The 27,647-nt window shown below is 43.2% G+C and overlaps 1 protein-coding gene across 1 annotated transcript; it reads left to right on the top strand.

The window, feature by feature from the left end:
* Window positions 1–641: 641 nt before the first annotated feature.
* Window positions 642–21,311, top strand: ACTR8 (actin related protein 8). The gene is made up of 13 exons (XM_049776187.1): window positions 642–845; window positions 4,921–5,091; window positions 7,465–7,575; window positions 8,301–8,405; window positions 10,039–10,212; window positions 11,315–11,408; window positions 11,612–11,744; window positions 14,135–14,288; window positions 16,177–16,272; window positions 16,910–17,050; window positions 18,822–19,086; window positions 19,995–20,158; window positions 21,055–21,311. Exons 1-13 carry the CDS (start codon window positions 723–725, stop codon window positions 21,196–21,198), a joined length of 1,875 nt encoding a protein of 624 aa, XP_049632144.1. The 5' UTR covers window positions 642–722; the 3' UTR covers window positions 21,199–21,311.
* Window positions 21,312–27,647: the final 6,336 nt, after the last annotated feature.

Genomic DNA, 27,647 nt, shown 5'->3' with positions numbered 1-27,647 from the left:
TGCCTTTCGACCATCTGTATTTCTTTGAGAACAAGTCTGTTCATGTCTTCTCCCCAATTTGGGGGGTGGGGATAAGGCTAGGTTTTGTTTTCCCCTTGGTACCTTGTGCATCTTGGATATCATCAGTCCCTCATCAGATGAGTTTTGGGTGGATAGTGTCTCCCCTTCTGTGGGCAGCCTTTGTGTCCTTCCTAGTCACTTTCCTTTGACATGCAGAAGCTTCTCCATTTCTTTACCTCTGCTTCCACTTGCTTGGGAGTGCAGTTTCCTCCTTGAAGATGCCTTTAGTCTCAGTGCTATGGAGTGTCGTGCCTACCTTTCCTCCTATAGACCTTCTAGTTTGGGGTTTGATATCCAGGTCTTTCATCCATTTTGTGCATGGTGTTTGTTAGAGGGAGGTCCGCGTTTGCTTCTCCCCTGTGGCTGCCCAATCGTCCCCAACGCCACTAGGAGAAGACTGCTGATGGAGACTTCAAACCCAGCCCAAGCCAGCCCCAGGCCCACCAATCCCCGCCACTTCCGCCTTCCCAGAAACCCCCGGGCCGACTCCCTCCCGCCACTTCCGCCTTCTGCCCTCCCAGAAGCCCCCGGGCCGACGCCGCGGGCGCCATCTTTCCTGTGGGCAGCCCGGCCGGGGCGCCGATTCCCCTCGCCCTCCTTCTCCTCGGGAATCTCTTCGCATCCGGCCGCCGAGGGAGGCCCGGGAGCCCCGGGCGGGCGCCATGACACAGGCGGAGAAGGGCGAGGCGGAGAACGGAAAGGAGAAGGGCGGCGAGAAGGAGAAGGAGCAGCGCGGCGTGAAGCGGCCCATCGTGCCCGCGCTGGTGCCCGAGTCGCTGCAAGAGGTAGCTAGCGCAGGCCGGGCAGGGGGCGGCGTTGCCCTTCCGGGTAGGCTACGGGTGCCCGCGAGGGTCAGCGCGCGCGGGCCGTGCCCTTCGCGCTCCCAGCAGATGGCAGAGAGGGGCCTGGGTCTTGTCTAGGTCTTGCCCAGAGCAGGATAGAAATGACTTGGTATTGATCATATAGATAGCATATCAATACATCAATCAACAATGAATAAATGTATGGTGACATCGCAGATTATTCATGGATTTATAATTTATTATGTTATGCATATAATTTATGGTAGATTATTCTATGATTACATGTCATATCTACTGTGTTATTGATCATACATTAGAGTCCTAAGATGATTTAAATACAATGGGTTTTCTTTCAATTATTATGTTTCTATTCTATAGAATAAAGCAACAAAGATGTAATATGATGATATGGTTATGATAAATATAGATTTAAAGTAATGTGATTTAAATATAAATAATTCTGGAGCACAAATAATGAGACCAATGCTCAGGATTTTCCCCATCAAGGCAGCCCTTCTCCAGGTATCCGGATACAAAGCTCAGCAGCTGCAGAATGTGCAGCACTGGAAGCACTGGCTCTGCAGCTAGCTGGCCAAACGGGCACATTGCATTGTCTGCAAACGGTCTGGCTCGCCTCATACTCAGGTTCATCTTCATGGTGGTGTGGGTGACAAGTCCTGACAGAAGGGTGATGAGATCCTGGGATTGAGGGGCACACAAAAGGCAGCTGGGGTGGGGTCTTCAAAAGAGGTGACAATTGGAATAAATGAGTTGGGATTCCAAGGCAGAATAAATAACCAGCCCTAGGAAGGCGGTGAGAACTTTGCCAGACTTCCAATATTAAGAAGTAGGATGAGGGGGCCAGAGAGATAGCATGGAGGTAGGGTGTTTGCCTTGCATGCAGAAGGACTGTGGTTCGAATCCCGGCATCCCATGTGGTCGCCCCGAGCCTGCCAGGAGGAATCCCTGAGTGCTGAGTGCTGCCTGCCGGTGTGACCCAAAAACCAAAAACCAAAAAAAAAAAAGGTAGGATGAGGGACTCAAAAGAAATTACAAGGGTTTGCCTTGCACACCACCTACCCGAATTCAAATCTGCAACACCACATATCTTCCCAGAGCAGGGATCGCGCCTGGCATATTTCTGGTCCCCTGAGAGCTATGGCCCCAGCTCATGTCCCTAAAAAAAAAAGAAAAAAAGCCAATGTATTCAGGTGGCAAAGCACTTGGGTATCCAGAGATAGCACAGCAAATAAGGTGCATGCCTGAGACATGCAGGCGATTCGGGTTCGATCCTTTGCACCCCTATGTACTTTGCTCACCCTATGTGGTAAGAGTAAGGGGAGTAAAGCAAGGCACCATGGCTGGGATCCCTGGCACCGCCAGGGATCGTTCTTAAGCAAAGAACCAGGAGCAACACCCTTTATAGCCCAAACTTTTTTTCCCCATTTACACACACACACACACACACACACACACACACACACACACACACACACACACACACACACCTCTGAATTATGAACCTGGACCTTAACAATTAGAATGATATTTCCTTCACTTATCTGCATAATCTGCTTTGGAATTTTATATATATATATATATATATTTATATATATATATATTTATATATATATATATATATATATATAATCTGTGTGCTTTAGATTGGGCCATTAATGGGGGACTAGGATGACCAATGACATGTAGCCTCATCTGTTTACCCCAATCTGTTGACCAGTGTTGACTGCCTGGCACAGTACATGCCTCCTGAGAGGCTTATCTAGTGTCTGAGAATAATTACAAGAACGAACAGGACAAAAGAGAATCCCTGCTCACAGGAAAGATTTTATCAAGGTATAACAGAAAACAGTTGTAACATGTTATGAAAAGAAGGGGAGCTATAAGAGGACAAGGAAATCTTTTTAAATCACATCACTTTGGGCCTAAGGGAGGAATACGATTTAATAGAAAAAATGTTTTGTTGCAAGGGAAATCAGGTTGGTAAATCAGAAATCAAAAGAGAGAAGAGGCTGGAGACATAGCACAGCTGTAGGGCATTTGCCATGCACCCAGCTGATCCAGGACAGAGGCATGCTTGAAGTTCGGCAGGAGAGGCTGGCAGAGATGCTAAGAAGTCAGGGTGAAATGGTTTCTGCTCGAGGGATTCTATTAGCATAGTCTTTTCTCCCTTCCGACAGAAACTCTGGGCCCCTTAGCAAGTTGAAAGGGTAAAAGTTCTTGCCCCCCCCCCCCCCCGGTGATTCAGATTATTTTCTTCCTATGCTCGAGAATATAGTTCAAGTACATTTATTTTCTGAAAAGAAAACCTCTGACTTAGGCATTTAGAAATATCAACTTTCACTTCTTCAAACTTACCTGGTCAAGCATTGTTCAACTGATAAGGAGAAACTTTTAAAAGCAATGACCAGGGAGGGGTCAGAGAGATAGCATAATGGGTAGGCCTCTTGCCTTGCATGTGGCCCATCTAGTTTGATCCCTTGTTCCCCACATAGTAACACAAAAACTCTCAGGAGTAAGCCCTGAGCACCGCCAAGTGTGCCCTCCCCCCAAATGACCAAAATACACTTTAATGCATAGACTAGAATTCTCAGTATTATAAATTAATCATTTTATCATTACATTAATTTGTTTCCTCCTTTGCTTGATTATCAAATATGAATGATTATTTACACCAGGCTTTTTTTTTTTTTAATCTTTTTGTTGTTTTAGTTTGGGGCCCATAGTCAGTCGTGCACAGGGGTTATTCCTGGTTCTGCACTCAGAAATCATTCCTGACAGGCTCAGGGAACCATATGGGATGCCAGAACCAAACCCAGGTCCATCCAGGGTTGGCCATGTGCAAGGCAAACACTGCCACTGTGCTATTGCTCCAGCCCCAGGCTTTTATCTTTACATTAATTTATTTGATCCTTCTCTAATGGTTAATCATGTGAAGTTTTGGGGTTTTTTTGTGGGGGGGGGGAGGGCCACACCCAGTGACGCTCAGGGCTCACTCCTGGCTGTGCACTCAGAAATTGCTCCTGGCTTGGGGGACCATATGGGATGCCGGGGATCAAGCCGTGGTCTGTCCTAGGTTAGCCCGTGCAAGGCAAATGCCCTACTGCTTGTGCCACAGCTCTGGCCCCTTTTTTTCTTATTTTTAAAATTGCATTTTCCTGGGTTATCTTTTTGGAGATTGTGAATCTAAAATTTTTTAGTAGAAGCTTAGGACCTTTTGGGACCCATATCTGGTAGTGCTCAAGGGCTTCTGACTTTGCTGGCAGTGATGGGAAACAATATAGTGCCAGAATTGAGCCTAGTGCTCCAGCAAGCGACGCAAGTACTCCGTTCATTGAATTATTTCTTCAGCCCCTGGTTGTTGTTGTTGTTGTTATTGTTGTTGTTGTTGTTGTTTTGGGGAGGTTTGGAGAGAGGACAACAACTGACAGGGCTCATACTTACTCCTGGCTCTGCAATCAGGGGCCACTTCTGGCAGGGCTTTGAAGATCACATGGGGTTCTGGGTTCAAACCCAGATCAGCCACATGGAAGGCAAGAGCCCGACTCACTAGAATGTCCCTCCAGGCCCTGTTGTTTTCTCAGCCAGCAGCTTTAGATCTGGGAACACAGATCATTACCAGGCACAGTATTTCCTTGTTACCATACTCCTTATTTATAACTGTCAACCTTGATAAACAGATGTTCTCAGATGCTGGGACTTTGCCCTGGACCCCATTTTACACAGTGTCTGGCACATAAATGCCCAGCGAGTAGAGGTCAGTTTGCTTGCACTGGATAATTATGTTTTTATTCTTTTTAAACAAATATTTGTTGAATTATGAACTATGAAATCCTGGGAACACAGATGCAAGATAGATTGTACAGCAGAGGATGGTAGTTGAATACTTCTCAAAGAACTCCTTTTAGTGAATTGTTGCAGTGTTGTTTCAGAGTTGTGTTGTCATTATAGGAAACTTCTTAGTTTACCTGTATGTTGTTTAATGGGTTCCCTGGTTATTATTTACTGAGGTCACTGTCCTGTGCTTTTATATTTGCAGCAGATCCAGAGCAACTTCATAGTTGTGATACATCCAGGCTCAACAACTCTGAGGATCGGCAGAGCCACTGACACACTTCCTGCCAGCATTCCGCATGTCATTGCAAGAAGGCACAAGCAGCAAGGGCAGCCCCTTTACAAGGACAACTGGCTCCTAAGGGAAGGACTAAATGTAAGTCAGAAAGAGAGGACCCAAGGAGAGTCTTTAAAAAAAAAAAAATAACAAAAAAACACTTTATTTATTGATTGATTGTTGGGCCACACTCAGCGGTGCTCAGGGTACACTCCTGGTTCTGCATTCAGAAATCACCCCTATAGGCTGGGGTACCATATGAGATGCCGGGAATCGAACAAGGTCCTTCCCGGTAGGTTGAATGCAAGGCAAAAGCCCTACCACTGTGCTATTTCTCTGGCCCCAACGTAGAGTCTTTAGGATTTTCTAAATGTAGTATCTCATCATCTGCAAACAGTGAGAGCTTTTTGGCTCTCTACAATCTGGATGCCCTTGATTTTTTTCTTACTTAATTGCTATGGTAAGTACTTCTAGTACTATGTTGAATAGAAGTGGCAAGAGGGGGCAGTCTTACCTTGTACCAGATCTCAGGAGAAAGACTTAGTTTTTCTCCATTGAGTATAATATTTGCTAAGGGCTTGTGGTAAATGGCCTTAACTATCTTGAGAAAAGTTCCTTCCATTCCCATCTAGATGAGAGTTTTTTTCATGAATGGGTTTGAGACCTTATCAAATGCTTTCTCTACATCTATTGATATGATCATGTGGTTTCTAGTTTTTCTTTTATTGATGTGGTGTATTATGTTATTGACTTCCATATGTTAAACCATCCTTGCATCTCCAGAATGAATCCTACTTGGTCGTGGTGTATGACTTTTTTGATGAAACAGTGGATCCTTTTTACTAGGAATTTGTTGAGGATCTTTGCCTCTGTGTTTATCAGGGATATTGGTCTATAGTTTGTGGGGGGGAGGGGTTCTGCTTTTGTGGCATATCTGTGTGCTTTTGATATTATGGCAATGTTAGATTCATAAAAACTATTCTTTTGTTCATTCGTTTGTTTGTTTTTGGGTCACACCCAGCAATGATCAGGGATTAGTCCTGGCTCTACGATCAGAAATCACTCCTGGCAGGTTCCGGGAACCATATGGAATGCCGAGATTTGAACAACAGTCTAACCTGGATTGGCTGTGTGCAAGGGAAACACCCTGCCGCTGTGCTATATATACTCTAGCCCCCATAAAAACTATTTGAGAGTGTTTCTGTTTCCTGGAAGAGCCTGAAAAGTGTAGACAGTAGAACCTCTTGGAAGATTTGAAAAAAAGTTCTTTAGTGAGTCTATCTGGGCCTGGGCTTTATTTTTGGGGAAGACTTTTGATTACCATTTTAATATACTCAATAGTGATGAGTCTGTTCAGATTTGCTAAGTCATCTTGGTTCAATCTTGAGAGGTTAGAAGAGTCCAGGAATTTATCCATGTCATCCAGGATCTCATGTTTTGTACATAGAGTTTCTCAAAGTAATCTCTGATTACCCTTTGAATTTCTGTAGTGTCTGTAGTAATCTCCCCCTTTTCAATTCTAATTCAGTTTATTTTCTCTCTCTCCCTTTATTTTCTCTCTCTCCCTAGTGGTTTATCAGTCTTGTTTAATTTTTCAGAGAATCAACTTTTGCTTTTGTTGATCTTTCAGATTGTGTTTTGGATTTCCCATTCATTGATTTCTACTCTAAGTTTTATTATTTCCTTCCATCTGTCTTTTATTTGGTTTATTTTGTTCATCACTTTCCAATTTTATAAGTTGTGTCATTAAGTTATTTATGTAGACCCCTTCTTCCTTCCTGATAAATGCTTGCAAAACTACACATTTTCTTTGTACTGCTTTAGCTGCGTCCTACAAATTCTGATAATTTGTGTCTTTGTTCTCATTTGTTTTCAGGAATCTTTTAATTTCCTTTTTGATTTTGGCTGTGACCCACTGGTTATTCATTAGTGAGCTGTTTAATTTCCAGGTGTTAAAGTTTTTCCTCTGTGTCTGCTTATAAAGGATCAATCTTGGTGGGCCTCAGAGGACCATTTGTGGTGCAAGGGATAGAACCCTTGTCTGCCACATGCAGGACAAGCATCTTCCCTACTCTTATCTCTTCAGCTACCATAATTGGAAGATTGACTTATTTTTAAATATTATAATACATTAACACATATGACAAGGACTAAGGAAATGTTGTTTGTTGACAAAGGAACATGACTGCTAGAGATGTAAGACTATACTTATCTGTCAAAGCAGATACCAGGATCACAAAGGTGGTTTTCTCAGGGTGAGGCTTATACATTGCACTCTGAAAATCCCTGGGATTTTCCCAAATATTAGAAGCTCGACCTTATTAATTTGTTTTCATACTCTACCCTGAAAAATAAATGAATTAACAAACCTAGAACCTCCCAAATGTGAGGCAGGTACTACAACTGAGACACATTGTTAGCCCTCCAAAACCTTTTATGCTACTCATCTTTCATTTTTCTCTTTTTTTCTAGAAACCTGAAAGTAACGAACAAAGGCAAAATGGCCTTAAGATGGTGGATCAGGCAATATGGTCCAAAAAGATGTCAAATGGTACAAGACGAATTCCCGTGTCCCCTGAGCAGGTACAATGTCAGTTGTTTTTCAGAGTTACTCTATTTTTTTTTGGGGGGGGGGGTTGGGTTTTTGGGTCACAGGGGTTACTCCTGGCTCTACGCTCAGAAATCGCCCCTGGCAGGCACAGGGGACCATATGGATGCCGGAATTCGAACCACAGTCCTTCTGCATGAAAGGCAAACGCCTGACCTCCATGCTATCTCCCCGGCCCCCAGAGTTACTCTTTTTGTCACAGTTGTTCTGTCAAAATGCTATTTATTTGGTATCCTTGTTTCACCACATAATTTCAAGAATGGATTTTATTTGAAAGAAAGTAAAAACATTCTCAGCCACCTTCAAAATACCAAAATGAATGTCACAAATAATTAGGCAAGAAATGTTTCTTGTGGCAAGTTGATGAAAGCAATTAATTTGATATGATTGATATGGAATCGGTATGACAGACCAAAACTATTAAGAGTGGACATGACTTCTCATGACATATGTTTGTATTCAACAATTTTAAGCAGCATCAGTGTAGACTGTGAATGACAGCTTGTTGAAATGCTAGGAAAAGTTAAGATTTGTGGGAAAGGCTGTCACTCCATTTGTGACCAGTCAGTATTTGCCAGCTGTCTGAATTTGTGATTAAAATCTGCCACTGTATCTGGGCTGTCAGAGAAAAGAAGATTCATACTAACCTTCATCCTTCTTCTCTAAAGCATCAATTTTTTTTAATGCTCTTTCTTTTCAGGCACGCTCCTACAATAAACAGATGCGGCCTGCAATATTAGATCACTGTTCTGGGAATAAGTGGACGAACACATCTCATCATCCTGAATTTTTGGTAGGAGAAGAGGTAGGAAAGAAAGTTCTTTACAGGGGGCCGGGCGGTGGCGCTAAAGGTAAGGTGCCTGCCTTGCCTGCGCTAACCTTGGACAGACCGCGGTTCGATCCCCCGGTGTCCCATATGGTCCCCCAAGCCAGGAGCAGCTTCTGAGCACATAGCCAGGAGTAACCCCTGAGCGTTACTGGGTGTGGCCCAAAAAAAAAAAAAAAAAAAGAAAGTTCTTTACAGGGTCTGAAGAGGTGATACAGGGGTAAAGTACAAGTCATATATGTGGCCATCCCCGATCTCCAGCTGAGACTCAGAACGTGGCCTCCAGGTCTCCTGTCTACTTGAAAATCTGCCCCACCCACCCACACACATACACACACACACATACACCCTACCAATGGATGTTTTTTAAAAGAAAAAATCCTGATTCTAAGCCTGGATTGCCATTACTTTGCCTACCAAGTCTAGTTATTTCCTTGCATCTTATGATCTTGTCAACATTCACAGCTGAGGTTTTTAAGCTTGCTTATTAGCCTTTTCAGAAAAAAAAAAACTTTCTTAGCACATCCTGGAAATCTTTTTTTGTAAGTAAACAAAGTGCTCACCAGTTGAACCTAATATTCTCCCCTTCTCATAAATTATTCCAGTACCCTCCACCACACACAGGGGTGGTATTGTTTGCTTTGGGAAATACTGTTGTTGTTGTTGTTTTTTAATTTGGTGGGGGTCACAACATACAATTTTTTTGTGTGTGTGTCACACCCAGCATTGCTCAGAGGTTACACCTGGCTCTATTCTCAGAAATCACCCCTGGCAGGCTCGGGGACCATATGGGATATTGGGGTTCCAACCACTGTCCATCCTGGATCGGCTGTGAGCAAGGCAAATGCCCTACCACTGTGCTATCTTTCCAGCCCCTATGCCATAAAATTTCTTTAGAGAAATTTACTTTCTACTTAAGAGAAATGTGAGGGGAGAGAAAGGGAGAAACAGACAAGAGAGAACATGGTCTTCCTGAGGGGAAAAGCCAGTATACACATCTTAGGTTAAGACACAGGTGAATTGTCAGGTGAAGAATGCGCCCTGCTTGCCTTTCCAAAGTTGGTTTTATAGTCGGGCTTAGCAAACACTGATTTTAAATATTCAACAAACATCAACGATGCTTTCTGGGTTTGCATTTTTAAAATGTGATTCTAGAAAACCCTGAGAGAAGAATTTTATGTTGAAAGGTGGGTTGTGCGTTCCACAATCCCCAGAGAGGAAGAGGGATCCCCATTCCCCCTGTCCAGGTAGGACAAGAACACAAGTCTGGCAGCAACTCCGTTGCAGGAAATAATCACACTCAATTGGAAAGGAATAACCGGTCAGAAACTCACACCGCAAGCTGTTCACCCACAAGCCAGTCCCTCCACCATGTTGAACCATGAGACAAGATGGCAGCTTCCCCTCCAGACCTCTAAAGCAGCCTTTATTGGGAAAAGCCAACCACCCCCAAGGAAGGGGAAAGAGCCAAATGAGGAGGCAATGGGGAAACAACATTTTAGCACAAAAATCAAAGGAACCAATCAAGAGACATCTAATTAGTAGGCAAAATGAGGACCAATCCAAAGGCTTCTACCAACAGTTTTATTTTTCGTCTTCTTGACTTTCCCAGGCTTTGTATGTAAATCCAATGGACTGTTATAATATTCATTGGCCCATCAGAAGAGGTCAGTTAAATATCCACCCAGGACCCGGAGGCTCCCTTACAGCTGTTCTGGCAGATATTGAAGTGATTTGGTCTCATGCAATACAAAAATACTTGGAAATTCCACTCAAAGATTTAAAGGTGAGTTAAAATGCCCCATTACTTGAATCGTCTTTAAAATGCTTGCTCAACAAAAAACGCATCATAAAATTAATTGGTAATAAAGGATCCTTAAGATGTTTAGGAAATCTGTGCTTCTCTGGACTTCCTGCAGGAATGTACTCTTTTTCTGTTTCTCTGGTGTTTCTTTATTTTCTTTTTTAAACTTTATTTATTTTATTGATTGATTGGTTTGTGGGTCACACCCAGTGACCCAGCTCAGGAATTACTGCTCGCTCTATACTCAGAAATTGCCTCTGGAGGGCTGAGGGATCATATGGGATGCCAGGAATCGAACCAGGTCCTGCTCAGATTGGCCAAATGCAAGGCAAATGCTCTACCATTGTGCTATCTCTCCAGCCCCTTCTCTGGTGTTTCTACTGCTCTACATTCAGTGGAGACAAAAATCTCTCTTATCTCCTCTTTACATATATTTCTTCTCCTTCCCTTCCTTCCCTTTCTTCCCTTTATTGTTGTTGATGGCCAATATGCTCTAAGTATTCACTGGAGGTCATACACTTCAGGGTTTTTTTGTTTGGTTGGTTGGGTTGTTTTTTTGGGGGGGCCACACCGAGTGACGCTCAGGGGTTACTCCTAGCTATGCGCTCAGATATCGCTCCTGGCTTGGGGGATCACACAGGACACCGGGGGATCAAACCGCGTACACATGTTATAAGTAATTCAAAGGGTAAAATAAACCAGACCCAACACACTTCAACATTTTTTGTTTGTTTTTATGAAACCCAAGAAGATAGTTTGAGCTTTTAATCTGTTTTTTTGTTGTTTTTTTTTTATTTTTGGGCCACACCCGGTAATGCTCAGGGGTTACTCCTGGCTATGTGCTCAGAAGTTGCTCCTGGCTTGGGGGACCATATGGGACACCGGGGGATCGAACCGCGGTCCATCCAAGGCTAGCGCAGGCAAGGCAGGCACCTTACCTTTAGCGCCACCGCCCGGCCCCTGAGCTTTTAATCTGGACTCAACTCTGTAACCATAGCTGCTGCTCATTCAGAGAATCCTATTTGAGGACTATTTTGATTGGATGTTAATGTTAATCATTTTATCTTTTCTTGTGTTCTTTTAGTATTACAGATGTATCTTATTAATTCCGGATATCTATAATAAACAGCACGTGAAAGAACTAGTAAATATGATCTTGATGAAGATGGGTTTTTCAGGTATGTCAGCTCAGCGATGTTTATTTGAAACGTGATATTTATTTCAGTGGCAACCTTAATCCAGAGCTCAGCTGAAAGGCTGATTCTGAGAGGGTCTCAGCAGTGCTTGGACGCCTGCCCAGAAGTTTCTAAATTTTGAGTATTGGTCTTGGGTTCTTTTCCACTCCTAACTCTTCAGCATTTCTTAACCTTTTGTTTTTCAGGGATTGTGGTCCACCAGGAATCTGTGTGTGCCACATTCGGCAGCGGCTTAAGCAGCACTTGTATTGTGGATGTTGGGGACCAGAAGACAAGTGTCTGCTGTGTGGAAGATGGGGTCTCTCATCGCAACACTCGGTAAAGAGCCTGGGAGCAGCATTCCCTAGTCCTGTCCCTTCACAGTTGTTCAACTGTAAAGAAACCCAAGTTAGAAGGAAGTTTTTTCTAAGGAATGACATAGTCATATTTGCAGAGGAATCAAATAGCAAGATTGTGGAAGCCCAAATGCTAGCACGGCTGTAAAAACTGATTTTACTCCTTTCTTTTCTTCTTCTATTTTGGCTTTTTTGTTTTGTTTTGTTTTGTTTTGTTTTTTGGGGTCACACCCGACAGCGCTCAGGTTACTCCTGGCTCTAAACTCAGAAATCGCTCCTGGCAGGCTCAGGGACCATATGAAATGCCGGGATTCGAACCACCGTCCTTCTGCATGAAAGGCAAATGCCTTACCTCCCTGCTATCTCTCCAGCCCCGATTGTACTTTCTTTCTTTAGGATTCTCCAATATGTTTATTTTTATCAGCAACTCCTAAAAACCCAGATGAATGGTGTGTGCTTTCCACAAAGTAAGCATATATATTAGCCTGATACCTATTGCTGTGGTCTGATATAGAGAGACCAATTATACTTAGAGCAAACACTTTTTAGGTACCTTTGTAAGTAAGTCCTCATGTAATGTGTTCGACAGCTTATTAGAAATTGCACTTAAACAAAACACCTTAAAAGAAAACTTTTTTCACCATAGGCAATGTCGTATTTCTAGTCACAGAAACATTACTGAACTTCTAAAGACCAAAATGTTCCCAACGTTGAATAATAATTTCTATTTGTTGTGTTTTTTTTATTCATTCATTTATTTATGTATTTTATTTTTATTCCAGTTCAGCGTTTTGGGTGGTCAAAGCCTTTCTCACCAGCTCAGGGTGCAAAGATGAACCCACCACTGAGCTGGTTGTCTTTCTGTCCGGGGTCATATGAACACTAATACATGTACGCACACCCTGCAGTGACTGGGACCAGTTAGACACAGTGGTCCACTTCACACGCAGCCTTTGGGATGTAGAAGGAAACCTGAGTTTCTTGAGAAGATATGGAGAGGTTGTGTAGGCAGAACAAAAGGACATAGTCAGTGGTCCTGACCTGAAGTTGTTTTTAATTCCCCTGTCATCATATTTTTTCATAATTTGAGGACCTGCTGTAGTAGAAGATAGATTTTTTGTATTTGGGTCACACCCAGCAGCGCTCAGGGGTTACTCCAGACTCTACGCTCAGAAATCACCCCTGGCAGGCACGGGGGACCGCATGGGATGCTGGGATTCGAACCACCATCCTTCTACATGCAAGGCAAACGCCTTACCTTCATGCTCTCTCTCTGGCCCCAAAAGATAATCTTTTTTTTTTTTTTGGTTTTTGGGCCACACCCATTTGACACTCAGGGGTTACTCCTGGCTATGCACTCAGAAATCGCCCCTGGCTTGGGGGGACCATATGGGACGCCAGGGGATCGAACTGTGGTCCATCCTATGCTAGCGCTTGCAAGGCAGACAACTTACCTCTAGTGCCACATTCCCGGCCCAGAAGATCGATTTTTTAAGTTCAATTTATCTAACAGGCATTTTGAGTATAAAGTATTGTCATATTTTCTTGTTGAGTGAGTGATGAATAGTTTTATGCTGTTCACGTCTTATAATGTCATCATTCAGATGAGTCTATATTAAAATTGGAATTATAATATAGTAACTGAGGACCAAGGTTGCTAGTGATCCTTTTGAGATCAGGCCAGGACAGTTAAGTACAGACAGGTGGTGTTTATGGGTTCTCTGCAGCGTCTGTGCACCTTCAGTGGTATTTAGGGGTTCACTGATTCTTCTGTCCCTGACAGTAAAGCATTTCTAGCCCTGTGTGTCAAAAGAAAGTTAAAAGAGGACCCAGGTATTTCATGAGAAACGTTAACCATTTCCTCTCACCCTAAGTTACATGGAAACTTAAACTGAATATCAGTTGTTTGGGCTCATCATTTCATTGCCAGATGCCTGAGGTTCTTGAAATATGGAGGAAATGCTGAACTCAGGTCTGCCACTGGGCATGGCAAATGGTCAAAATGTTCAGAAGCTGATAGTATTTTGTAAGGTATTTTTTTCCATAAATTTGCCCTGCAACATGTACTCCTGTATTGTTGATTTAGGCAGGTAAATGATTGTCGGGTAGCAAATACTGGTTTAGAAATAAATTTTATAAGTGGATCGAACAGTGCGTTTTGGACTGCTTTTGGTACCCTGCTGGATTTTTACTAACATTCCCTTACTCCCTCTTATCCATCCATTCCAGCCTTAATCTTTTCAAAATGTATTCCTATAATAGACCTTTATTGAAGTATATTATGTACAGTGGTACCTAATTGAGTTCTGAAATACCGTTTTTTACCTTCTTAACTGACATGTTTTAAATCTGTCCTCTTCTGTTTAATTCTAGGCTCTGTCTAGCTTACGGAGGCTCAGATGTATCACGGTGCTTTTACTGGCTGATGCAGAGAGCCGGGTTCCCTTACAGAGAATGCCAACTAACAAATAAATTGGACTGCCTCCTCCTGCAACACCTTAAAGAAACTTTTTGCCATTTAGATCAGGCAAGTGCAAATCAGACTTGATGTTTTTTATTATGGGGGATAAAATTAAGATATTCAAAAGCAATTAAACATTTATAGTCTTGGGGCCAGAGCAATAGCACAGTAGAGAGGGCATTTTCTTGCATACAGCTGGTTCAGGTTCAGTCCCCAGCATTCCATATGGTTTCCCCCGAGCCTGCCAAGAGTAATTTCTGAATGTAGAGCCAGGAGTAACCGCTGAGCGCCAACAGGTGTGGCCCAGAAATAAAGCAAACAAAAAAACCCATTTACAGTCTTATTTCTACTCTTTCGACTCACGTTGGTAATTCCTTATAGCTGACACCTAAGGAATGAAAGTTTTTATTAAAATCAAAGTTGTGAGAATGTGTCTTTGCCACTTTAGTTTTCAAGAGGCATTGGTGCTGGAAAGGTTGCACTAGTGAAGGCTGGGGGTGCGTTCTATTTTTATTACTGAAACCCAAATGCTAACATGTTTTTGATCATGTTGCTTAAATAAAGATATTATTTTTTAAAAAAATAAAACATAAATTAAGAAAAAAGAACAAGAATTTAGGGACTGGAGCAATAGCACAGCAGGTAGAGCATTTGACTTGCACACAACTCACCCAGGTTTGATCCCCAACATCCTACATAATCCATAGAGCCTGCTAGGAGTAATTTCTTAGCAGAGAGCCAGGAATACTCCCTGTGGCTGTGGTATGTCCCCCTCCACCCCCCCATAAAAAAGTATTTGAGAATTTAACAAATTGCTCTCAAGGAACTGCCATTCTGATAAAGGAAGAAGACAATTCTTTAGGTCTAATGGATGGTACTGGCAATTGCATAGGTACAAACATTAAATGGCATCGTTAATTTCAGGGGCTGGGACCTGGGTTCCATCTCCAGCCAAGTATAACTTGGTGTGACCCTAAAAGAAAACAAAAAAGTCATCATTTCAATCACTTAGTATTGTGAACAGTGACACTTAATTATGTCTACATAAGTATTCCATTTTTGTTTGTTTGTTTGTTTTGGGGCCACACCTCGATATACTATCCCTATGATGGCTGGATTTTTTGTTTGTTTGGTTGGTTGTTGTTTTTTTTTTTTTGTTTTGGGGCCACACCCTGTAGCGCTCAGGGGTTACTCCTGGCTCTGTGCTCAGAAATTGCTCCCAGCAAGCTCTGGGGACCATATTGGTTGCCAGAAATCGAACTCAGGCCTGTCCTGAGTTGGCAGTATGTAAGTCAAATGCCCTACTGCTGTGCTATCACTCCGGCCCTGTTGCTGTTTGTTATATGATGCCAGGAATGAATTTCAGGGCCTTCTATATGCAAGGCGTGCATGTGTTAACATCCTAGGCTTCTTTGTTTACTTTCCCGGATAAAACAATTTTGAGTAAAAAAATTTTTAGACATTTAAGACGACGTACAGTTATTGAGGGGATTTACTTATGGATTTAGAGATCATTGAATGAATTCATGTTTGTCAGTACTGAAGAAAACAGGAAAGGCAGGTTGTTGGAATTGGAAAAAAATTAAAAGGGGAGCAAGATACAATTGCTCTCAGCTTGATTATTGTGAGTGGTGGAACAGCGTTTTTCTGGGTGAAATTTGAGCAATGGTGAGGCGTACTTTTTTTTTTTTTTTTTTTTTTTTTTTTGGTTTTTGGGCCACACCCGGTGATGCTCAGGGATTACTCCTGGCTATGCGCTCAGAAGTCGCTCCTGGCTTGGGGGACCATATGGGACACCGGGGGATCGAACCATGGTCCGTCCTAGGCTAGCGCAGGCAAGGCAGGCACCTTACCTTTAGCGCCACCGCCCGGCCCCGGTGAGGCGTACTTTTAACTTGAAGAGTTTCCATGCACTTATTACCAACTACTGACAACCTCTTTTCCCTGGACTTAGGACATCTCTGGGCTTCAAGACCACGAGTTTCAGATTCGGCGTCCAGATTCTCCTGCTTTTCTTTATCAGTTTCGATTAGGAGACGAAAAGCTCCAGGTAATGTTCTGGGTGAAAATCTTTCCAGGGGTGAAAGAAAACCGGCCGAGTTCAGTCTAACAGAGAACAGGCCCATGCTAGGAGTTAATTAAAACACATTAAACTAAGTGAAAGCCGCTGGTAGAGCGAGCACATTTCCGAACTGACCTGGAGCCATCTTTTTAATTACCCTCCACGTGACTAATTACCACGGAAGAGATTTTTATTACAGAGTGATAAAGTAGGTCACTAGGCATCCCTTGTACTTGTGCTTTGAGATTTCTCTTATCTAGTGTCACATCACTCTTGGGGGTGGGGGGGTTGGGCCACACTCAGGATTCACACCTGGCTCTACTCCGAAATCACTCCTGACAGGCCTGGGGGACCATATGGGGAGCCAGGAATCGAACTGGGGTCCTTCTGGGGTTGGCCACATGTAAAGTAAACACCTACCACTGTGCTATTGCTCCGGCCCCACATCACCCTTTCTGTTTGGGTAACTTTCCTGACTGCTTATGCAACGGAAATAATAATAACAATAATGCTATTCCTGAAAGGCACTGCTCTAAATTAATCTGCAGGTTTTTTTTTCTTTTGGAAGAATAAAAGTTAATGGATCAGTATCCGTGGTCTCTCATTTCTCCTCCTCCTCGCACAGGCACCAATGGCTTTGTTTTACCCGGCAACCTTTGGGATTGTTGGACAGAAAATGACAACCCTGCAGCACAGATCCCAGGGGGACCCCGAGGACCCGCATGACGAACACTACCTGCTGGCCACACAGAGCAAGCAAGAACAGGTTAGGATAGTTCCGTTGCACAGGAAGACAGATTTGTCTTGCAGAAGGGCGCCCCTATTGAATGGATCGTTGCAGCTACTGGCTACTGCAGCCTTAACAGCTCACTAATGTGGCTACTGTTCTGAAAGCTGCAGAGGAAGTGGAGAACACTGATTCATTGCTCAAAGTAAAGTCTACACACTTAGAGGATAGTGTAATGAAGAGCCTCCCCTTCTGGTGTGTATTACTTGCATTTTTGAGTGTCCAGTACTAAAAATCCCACAGTTTTTTTATTGTAAGCTCAAAGGTGCCTGATGTAGATGAAAGTGCTGGATTCCTTTGTCTAGAGCAGGCCTGTGAACTGTATGAGGCCCTTGAAATCGTTTGTTGTGGCCCTGCTCCATGACAGGACAGACTCGTATACCTCTCTGGTCAGCAGTCTGCATTCCATCTGCCCATCATGAATGGCCCATGAATGACGTTACAAAAATTCAAGTGACCTGTGGTAGAAAACAACTTTCCTCCCCCTGCTCTAGCACTTCTCCCATGAATAGAATGTGAGGTTCAGGGGCACAAACTAAAGCTTTCATCAGCCAATGAAGCATCTTCACTCATGATAGTAAAAGGAGAGGTCTGAGAGTCTCTTCTTGTCTGTGTACCTCTCCCAATGTAAATGATGGCGGTTAGAAGAAATATGAAAATAATGACTATGATAACTGTTGGTCCACTTAAAACTCAGTTTAAAAATAAAGGTGGGCTGGAGATATAGCGCAGTGGTAGGGCATTTACCTTCATGTGGTCAATCCGGGACAGACCCAGGTTCGATTCCTGGCATCCCTTAGATTCCCCGAGCCTGCCAGGAGTGATTTCAGAGTGCAGAGCCAGAAGTAACCTCTGAGTGCCCCTGCGTGTGGCTTAAAAATAAATAAATAAAAAGTAAGTTGATATAAGCAAGGAAAGAAAGATAAAGGACAGTGTCTAAAGATAAAGTGGAAGAAAAGGACTGGAGGGATAGCATAGTGGTTAAGGCCCATGTGCTGACCCCTGTTTGATCCCTGGTACCCACCTATTCCTGGATACCCTCAAACACTGCTAAGGGATAGTCCTGTAGGACCCTGAGCCCTACTGGGGTGACTTAAATAATCTGCAGCACCATATCCTTAGGCCCTTGCCTTGAACCTCAGGCCTAGCTTATTGATAGGAAGGGTTTGCTGGAAGGTGCTCCCAGGTCTCCTGAGCACCACTTGGGAGAGATTCCATTACGTCCTCCCCAAAATAGAAAAAGAAAAGTTCTATTCAAAGGAACACTTCCATCTACAGTGGCGTCTCAGTTGTGGGGGTGCAGGAGCGGGACACCCTCTTAGTGCTCAGAGCTCACTTCTGGCTTTGTGTTTTGGCAGTGCTCAGGATACTATATGCAGTGGTGGGGTGACCACTGGAGTTAAGAATTGAAAGGAGTCAATCACATGTATGACAAGCCCTTATCTGTCTCTCTGCCCCCAAAACATTTAAAATTTAAAATCCAAGAAGTAAACTGGCTCCAGGCCTTTCATACCTGACTCCGTCTGTGTTGGTATAGTCAGAACACCCCTGACCTGTATATCTCCCTCACTCCCAACTTACCCAGGAATGGTTTGAGCTCCACACTGTGGTGTTTTCCTCCATGCACACAACCTGGAAGTCCTAGCATATGCAGGAGGGAGGAGAAGGCTGAGGGAGGTGTAGCTGGGATTACCAGCCTCTGTCCTAACCAGACCATCTACTTGATTGAATGTTTTCAACTGATTTCAAGTCTGCAAAAGCTACCGCTGACCGGAAGTCTGCGTCCAAACCCATTGGATTCGAAGGGGATCTTCGTGGCCAGTCCTCTGATCTTCCAGAAAGACTCCATCCCCAGGAGGTGGATTTGGGACCCTCCCAAGGAGACTGCCTGATGGCTGGCAATGATTCCGAGGAGGCCCTCACCGCACTCATGTCCAGGAAGACTGCCATCTCCCTGTTCGAAGGAAAAGCCCTGGGCCTGGATAAAGCCATCCTCCATAGCATCGACTGCTGTTGTAAGTGCATTGTTGGTGGCTAAAAGAGCAATTCATGAGTTAGTTCAGTCTAAGATACAGTTGTACACTTACACAGCCAGCATATTTATTCATAGGCAGCCACACCTACTTTGTATAGTAGGATGTTCGAAATTAGTTCCTGGCTCCCCTTAGCACATAATCTAGGGGATGAAACTAAAACAAGTCAAGTGATTGCAAAAATGGAAATTAGGAGGACAGAGATAGGAGCACCATGGAATAGAGCACTTGCCTAATATACTCAAGGCTCTGAACACCAAACTGTTAGGTCCATATTCTTGAGCTGAGCGTGAATGAATGTGATCCCTGTTTAAGAAATGGGGGAGAGGGCTCCATAGAATTGAACAAAGGGAACTCAAAATGAGAGCTCCTGGTGAAGGGTTTTTTGTTTTTTGGTTTGGGGACCATATAGGACGCTGGAGTATTGAACCTCAGTTCATCCTAGGCTAGCATGGGCAAGGCAGATGCCTTGCCGCTTGCACCACCGCTCCGGCTCCCGATGAAGGATTTTTATAGGACCTCATGGAAGAGAGAAGTATTACTTGAGGAATAGCAACTAGAAAGAGATTTGGGGTCTAGCCAGTCACAGATGAGGGGTATGAAGTGTGCATGAAATGAAGACCATGGTGTCTGGCAAGAAAGTTTTAAGGAGGAAGCTAGCGAGGTGGTAGTCTCCTTCCAAGGACTTGGTGGATTCCCCAGAAGGTTTTTGGTCCTTGTCCCATGAGAAGCGGGAATTGTCATGAGGCTACATTGTAGAGGGGGGCTGGGAACGAGAGCCATGAGAAACCTGGCGCCGTTATCCCACCAGCAGATGATGGTAGCTGGGCCCAGGGCAGTGGTGGATTTGGAGAAAAAGAATGGAAGAGATGGCATCATTGTCTTTTCAGCATCCGACGATACCAAGAAGAAGATGTACAGCTCCATCCTTGTGGTGGGAGGTGGCTTGATGTTTCACAAAGCTCAAGAATTCCTGCAGCATAGAATTCTCAACAAAATGCCACCTTCATTCAGGAGAATTATCGAAAATGTGGACGTGATCACAAGGCCCAAGGTATTTGGTTCCTGGTACGATTAGAGACATATGGAAATGAGACCAACATCTATTGTTTATGGTTGTAACGTTGCATGTGGCTTGATAGAAGTCTGGAGGTCAAGGGCTATGTCTGGAGAGCGCTTAGGCAGGTAGAACAATTGCCAATGGCCATAGGTATGGTTGAAGGACATGGATTCCTGGAAGGGAACTGGGTTGTAATTTTTAGACACTATGCTCTCCAGACTTGCAAGGCGAATTTGTGCCTTTGTGAAGGAAGAGACTAGAACTAGAGAGATTGTTTCCATCTTTTTCATTTTAATGATCTACTGCTGGACTTCATGGTCTTTTAAGGATTTTTTTTTTACTTTAGCTATCTTGAAAAGCAGCAAAACCAGGAATTTAGAAATAGATTGTGTCTGAATTTAGAAATAGATTGTGTCTGTATTTCAGTATATCCCACTGACAATTCCTCAGCCTGTTCTTACATAAATTTAGTTCTGAGGGTCTGTTGATTCCACTCAGATTTCTAATTTGGGATCAGAGCAATAGTACAGCGTGTAAGACACTTGCCTTGCACATGACTGTTCTTCCTTGAAACCCCACGTGGTCATCCCCAAGCCCAGCCAGGAGTGACAACAAAAACAAATCCGATCTTTTTTTATATATGAACCTACCTATGAGGCTAAAATGCCTCTCTGCTTGTGGAATAATAGTGAACCTTGGCTATAACAACTGAAATATTTTCTTGCCAATTTTGTGACTCCTCTGTGGGTCTTTAATGCAGGTTGAAATTCTGGCTTATTTATGTATTGGACTGGTGGGGTTTTATTTTATTTAGTTTAGCCCTAAATGTAAAGAAGTGATTGAGTATACACTTACCTGCTTATTCTGATATGCCTTTCCCACTGCTCTAGGACATGGATCCCCGGCTGATCGCATGGAAAGGAGGGGCAGTCTTGGCTTGTCTGGATACAACCCAGGAACTGTGGATTTACCAGCGAGAATGGCAGCGCTTTGGGGTCCGCATGTTGCGGGAGCGAGCTGCTTTTGTCTGGTAAAATGGTCAGAAAAAGCCACTATTGAGACCAAAGAAGGCTCTTGGTATAAAAAACTTCTACAAAGGAGTCAGAGCGTGGCGCAGTGGTAGGGCGTTCACCTTGCACACTGCTGACCTAGGACGGACTATGGTTTGATCCCCCAGCATCCCATATGGTCCCCCAAGCCAAGAGTGATTTCTGAGCACATAGCCAGGAGTAACCCATGAATGTCACCGGGTGTGGCCCAAGACGACGACAACAACAACAAAAAAAAACTTCTACAAAACTTTTTTTTTTAATTTATTGGCTTACAGGCTCAAATCCATGAAACAAATACAATTCAGTATTTTTGTTGAAGCATGTTCTTTAATTAAGTTACAAGCTTTCACAGGACATTTGAGAATAAACATGAATTTCCTTTGTAGGAAATCCTCAATCTCTGAGAGACCCACCCATCCCTAATGGTACAAAATATGCCTCAGAGTGTTTTCAAATAGCAAAGCCCGGGTCCACAGAAATAGTACAGTGGGTAAGATATTGGCCTTGTACATGGCTGGGTTTGATCCCATCATCCCATATGGCTTCTTGAGCACCACCAGGAGCAAACCCTGAACATCACCTCAGGATTTCATCGCCTATGCTGAAGTTCCCTTTGGAAGTCTTTGTACCTGAATTGGAAGATTGGCCTAGTCATCTCGTTTTCCTTGGTGGCCCAGTATAGAGTGCGGGAGTCCCAAATTATGCCTTGGAATTCTGAACAGGAAGGGGTGGGGGGAGAGTGACTTATCATTTTGTTTGATTTTCTGTTGGAATACAAGAGATTTGATTTTCATTCAGGTCTGTTTTTTAGAGACAAAGATTTTTTTTTCTTAATAAATTCTTTGAGTCACAGTTGTTCTTGATTGAGTTTGAGTTACACAATGTACAACAGCCTCCCACCAATATCTCCTTTCCGTTGCGCCCTACCCCATCCTCTTTGCTTGCCTCTGTGGCAGACATATATTCTCTCTCTCTCCCTCTCTCTCTCTCTGTCTCTCTCTCTCTCATTTGCAATGTACTGAAGTGCTGGATGTTAAGATACTGGGTCTCATTCATATCCTTTTATCTTCTTTCAACATCCAGTTCTCATCAGAATGATTAATTTTTAGAGACAAAGATTTAAATAGGTGGGGCCTGAGTGGTGGCGCAAGCCATAAGGTGTCTGTCTGCCTTGTGCGTGCTAGCCTAGGATGGACCTCGGTTTGATCCCCTGGTGTCCCATATGGACCCCCGCACCAGGAGCGATTTCTGAGCCCATAGCCAGGAGTAATCCCTGAGCATCCCCGGGTGTGGCCAAAAAAAAAAAAAAAAGATTTATATAGGTTTGTCACATTCCCTACCCAACTTGGCAGTCGATTTGGATTATTGGACCAAACAGAAAAACTGGAAAGGGAAATATGCTTCCTTCCTAAAGCCAAATATGAATTTAAAATGGTTAACTTGTGTAGTCCCAATAAATAAGGTGAGAAGAGGCCTCATTACCACAGCATGCCCCTGATCTTCCTTTCTCTCAAGAGCCAAGTGAAAGCTTTTGGAGTTCTTTCTTTGTGTTCAGTTGCTCTTAATCCATGAACAGTCCAAAGCAAAGCACAGTTGCTGCCACTTGGGTGACGCCTTTGGAAGCCCTGGCCAAAGGAGAAGCCATTGTCCTGACTAAGATATTGCACAGCCGGGGGCTCTGAGACCTGGGAGGGTGGGGAGAATCCTGTCTGTTGTCCCCTTGTTTTGCCGGTTTAATGGGGTGGATAAGAGATGGAGGTAAGAGTGAAATACAGAAAGAATAAAGATGGATCAGAGTCTTAAAACATGGAGACAAGCTGGGTAATAGAGCATTTTACACATAGCCTAGGGACTGGCTAAAACGTGTGAAGAAGAGAGAAGGAACCAAGAAGAGAATATAGTCAGCAGGGCTTTACAACTGACCTAGCGAAGTTTGATCCCCAACATCTCATATGATCCCCCTCTCTCAAACACTACTATGTGTGACCCAATAAATACAAATTTAGAACAAAGATATGTATTCCAGTATAAGAAAAGAATTTGATAGATCTGTGTCTGATGTATGTCTTTAATATGAATTTTAAAAAAATATCTAGGTTATTTTCATTTAGAGTTTTAAAACTACAAGCATTAGTATCTGCTTGAGGAAGTGGATAGAGTAAATTTTCACTGTTGCTTTATTTTTATTTTATTATATCTATAAGACATGTATTAGAAGGAGTGACTTGGCCCTTTAACCTAGAGATCCATGTTAACAGTCATCTACTTGAAGCTAATCCACATTTTAGAGCAAATTCAGCATTGCATTTTATGATGATTTTTAGAAAAATACACCAGCTAAAATCATTAACCTTCTGATATTTCTGCTGAAGGAAAACATACTCCCAGTATAGTATAGCAGGAAAGGAAAGATCTTCATCTAGTGGTGTGTGTGTCTATTTGTCCAGCCTTTTGGGAAGTGAACACGTGTACAAAAACTAGGAATTAAGGTGCCGGAGAGATAGCATGGTAGTAAGGTTGTTTGCCTTGTATGCAGTGGTTCGAATCCTGGCATCCCATATGGTCCCCCGAGCCTGCCAGGAGTGATTTCTGAGCGTAGAGCCAGGAGGAACCCCTGAGCACTGCCGGGTGTGATGCAAAAACCAAAAAACAAAAACAACTAGGAATTGAGCTTCCAATATGATCCAAATTTTTCACTTATATTTGGGGATCACACCCATTGATGCCCAGGGCTTACTTCTGGCTCTGTACTCAGAAATCACCATATTTTTCATACCATAAGAAGCCCTTCCCCCCCCCCAAAGATGTGTCTTATGGAGAAAATTCTGTCTGGAGCTGAAGCCTGAGTGGGGGGGAGGAGAGACAGTCATAATGATTCGTAATGTCATGTTGACGACTGTTCACTTAACATGGTTGAAATATTATTCTGTGATAGTTTATTGAATATTTTAGTACACCGGTTTTTTTAGAATATTTTTTCTTGTTTTTCTCATCTAAAAACTGCGTCTTACGATCAGGTGCATATTATAGAGTGAAAAATACGGTACTCGGGGCCGGAGAGATAGCATGGAGGTAAGGCGTTTGCCTTTCATGCAGGAGGTCATCGGTTCGAATCCCGGCGCCCCATATGGTCCCCTGTGCCTGCCAGGAGCAATTTCTGAGCCTGGAGCCAGGAATAACCCCTGAGCACTGCCAGGTGTGACCCAAAAACCAAAAAAAAAAAAAAAAATACGGTACTCATGGCAGTGCTTGGAGGATGTCAGGGTTCAAACCTGGGCCCGCAAGCACCCTGCCTGCTGTACTATTACTTGTTTTATTTTTTGGAGGGGGCCCACACTAAACAGCGCGCAAAGGTTACTCCTGGCTCTGTGCTCAGAAATCGATCCTGGCAGCCTCAGGGGACCATATGGGATGCTGGGGATCGAACCCTGGTCTATCCCAGGTTATCTGTGTCCAAGGCAAATGCCCTGTTGCTGTGCTATCACTCCAGCCTCTCTGCTTTTACTATTGTTCTGACCCCAGAAAGATTACTTGTTATCTGCCCCAGTAGCCCCAAAATCTAATCTGAAATCACTCTAGTGTGTTCTTTGCAGCACTATAGTAGTTAAAATCTGGAAACAATCCAAATGTCAAGAACAGATAACTGGGTAAGGAAACTATGGTCTATGTACAAAATGGAATACTACTGCACTGTAAGAAAAAATGAGATGATGCAGTTTGTTATTATGTGGATGAAGTAGCCTGTTGAGTGAAAAATATCAGAAGAGGTGCAGATAGAATAATCTCACAAAGAAACAGGAATAACAATTGCCCAAAAGCAACAGAAACAGAACTGGTCTTCAGTGGGAAGCTTACCACAGGTGAAATGTGGGTGGGAAACAGGATGTGGGGTATGGAGATAGAATCATGCAAGAAACCCCATCATTAACAGAACTGTCAATCACGGTGCATAAAATTATAAAAAAATAAAAACTTTCTAAAAATGCTTTTAAAAAATACTTGAAGTAAGGGCCAAAGAGATAGCACAGCGGTAGAGTGTTTGCCTTGCACACTGCCGACTCAGGATGGATCCAGATTTGATTCCCATATAGTCCCCCAAGCTTGCTAGGAGCAACCCCTGAGTGCAGCCAGGTGTGGTCCAAAAACAAAATAAAATCATATACTACATATTTTATGTTCTTTAATTTTGTTAGTTTATGTTTTTTACTTAAGTTAATCATAACTTGCTTATTAGAGGGTTATTTACTTCAAGGTGGCTTGTTGTGTATGTAAACATTTTATGGGATTATTATGTTACTGACCCTACCCTGATCGTGATTGTGCCCTACCCTAGGGTGTGACCTGGCATTCTGCCCCCACCCTAGGGTGGTACCTGATTCTGCTTCCACCATTGGGTGGTATCTGATCCCACCATTGGGTGGTACCTGATTCTGGGGGATAAAAACAAGGGTCTATGGAAGGTGAGGGGCTTTTTGCTGGAACTGAGGCTGAGACTTTGGACTTCAGTCCAAAGCTAATATTTCCACAAGCCTGACTGTCTGCGAGCTGTTTACCCGTCTCTTCACCTCAGAATCATCAGCTGGACAGGGTGGCAGACACGCGCTCCGAGCTGGAGGGGAAAGACCTCATCTTCCATCCCTCCATCAGTCAACCTCCTCAGGGGCTGACTTGCAACAGTGGCTAATTTCCAGCATAACAGGAATTTGTATGAATATAAAAACGTTAGATAAGACTCTCTGAATTCTCGGTGATTTTGTTTGTTTTTGTCTTGGGGGTAGCACAGCTCCATATTAAGGGTTTACTCCTGGCTGTTAGGAATCATTCTTTTTTTTTAATTTTTTTGTTTTTGTTTTTGAGTCATACCCAGCAATACTCAGAGGTCACTCCTGGCTCTGGGCTCAGAAGTCACTCCTGCCAGGCTGGGTGTGGGGGGGGGGGGGGGGGCGGGGCACAGGATGCTCCGTCCTGTGTTGGCCTCTTGCAAGGCAAATGTCTTACCACTGTGCTATCACTTTGACCCCCTACAAATCATTCTTAATGGGGCTCAGGGAATTCTGTGTGGTATATGAGATTGAACTCAGCCAGTTGCATGCAAATCGACATCCCTACCCACTGTGCTATCTCTCTAGCCCTGGATTAAAACTGTTTGGTTTACAAGTAATGTCTTTTGCTTTTCATGGAACTTATCTGTACATGATACCAGACATGAATCTTGTATGCAAAAAGAACATCGTATACAAAAAAGCAAAAAATACAAGTGGTTATACATATACTAAGGTCATCTGTTCAACAAAGATGGGTTCAGTTTGTTAGTCCCTTTTTGTGGTTATCTTTAAAAATAAAAACTTAAAAATTAAATTTTTTTTTTTTTTTTTTTTTTTTTTTTTTTTTTTTTTTTTTTTTTTTTGGTTTTTGGGCCACACCCGTTTGACGCTCAGGGGTTACTCCTGGCTATATGCTCAGAAATCGCCCCTGGCTTGGGTGGACCATATGGGACGCCGGGGGATCGAACCGAGGTCCTTCCTTGGCTAGCGCTTGCAAGGCAGACACCTTACCTCCAGCGCCACCTACCCGGCCCTAAAAATTAAATTTAAAAAATTAAAAATGTTCATATAGGCTTTTCACAAAAATTTTGAGTTCATACATATACATATATGAACTTGAATAAATTTATATTTATATTTATATATAAACTTATTTGGTGTTTTGCTTTATTTGGGGGCAACACCTGGCAGTGGTCAGGGGACTGACTCTCTGGTACAGGAATTGAGCCTAGACCTGTCGCATACAAGGCAAGCTCCTTAACTCTTATCCTAGAACTTCAATGCCAGAACTTCTTAAATTTGGTATTCACGAATTAAACGATTTAACAAACAGAACCAAACAATTCTGCCTACAGTAGAGTACATTTACTGTCCCAGACAATGTGTAGTGGTGATATTATTTATTATTGCATTTTCAGAATGGGTATAGATACATGTATCTTTTACCTTGTTTTTAATGTCATTTAACTTGAAAATTAAAAACAGCTTTTCTGTTAATGCTACAACAGTGGTATTTGAAACGATTTTATTTTATTTTATTTTGGTTTTTGGGCCACCCCGCTGATGCTCAGGGGTTACTCCTGGCTATGTGCTCAGAAATCGCTCCTGGCTTGGGGAACCATAAGGAATGCTAGGGGATCAAACCTCAGCCCATCCGAGGTTAGCGCACGTAAGGCAAACGTCCTACGCTTGCGCCACCTCTCCAGCCCCTGAAACTATTTTATTGGCATATGTTTTTAAATTAATAAACTGAAGCATTTATGAGAACCCCCTATGACTGAAGCAGATCAAGTCCAGAGAGTAAATCCCAGAATCATCAGAGCTGCTTTTTTCTCTTGTAATTAAAGTGCTGGGAAGCCCTCAGGCTTCCGAGATTTGGGGGGAGCT

This window comes from Suncus etruscus, chromosome 7 (assembly GCF_024139225.1).
Source record: "Suncus etruscus isolate mSunEtr1 chromosome 7, mSunEtr1.pri.cur, whole genome shotgun sequence".
Lineage (NCBI taxonomy): Eukaryota > Metazoa > Chordata > Mammalia > Eulipotyphla > Soricidae > Suncus > Suncus etruscus.
This window is presented reverse-complemented; position numbering and strand designations above follow the sequence as displayed.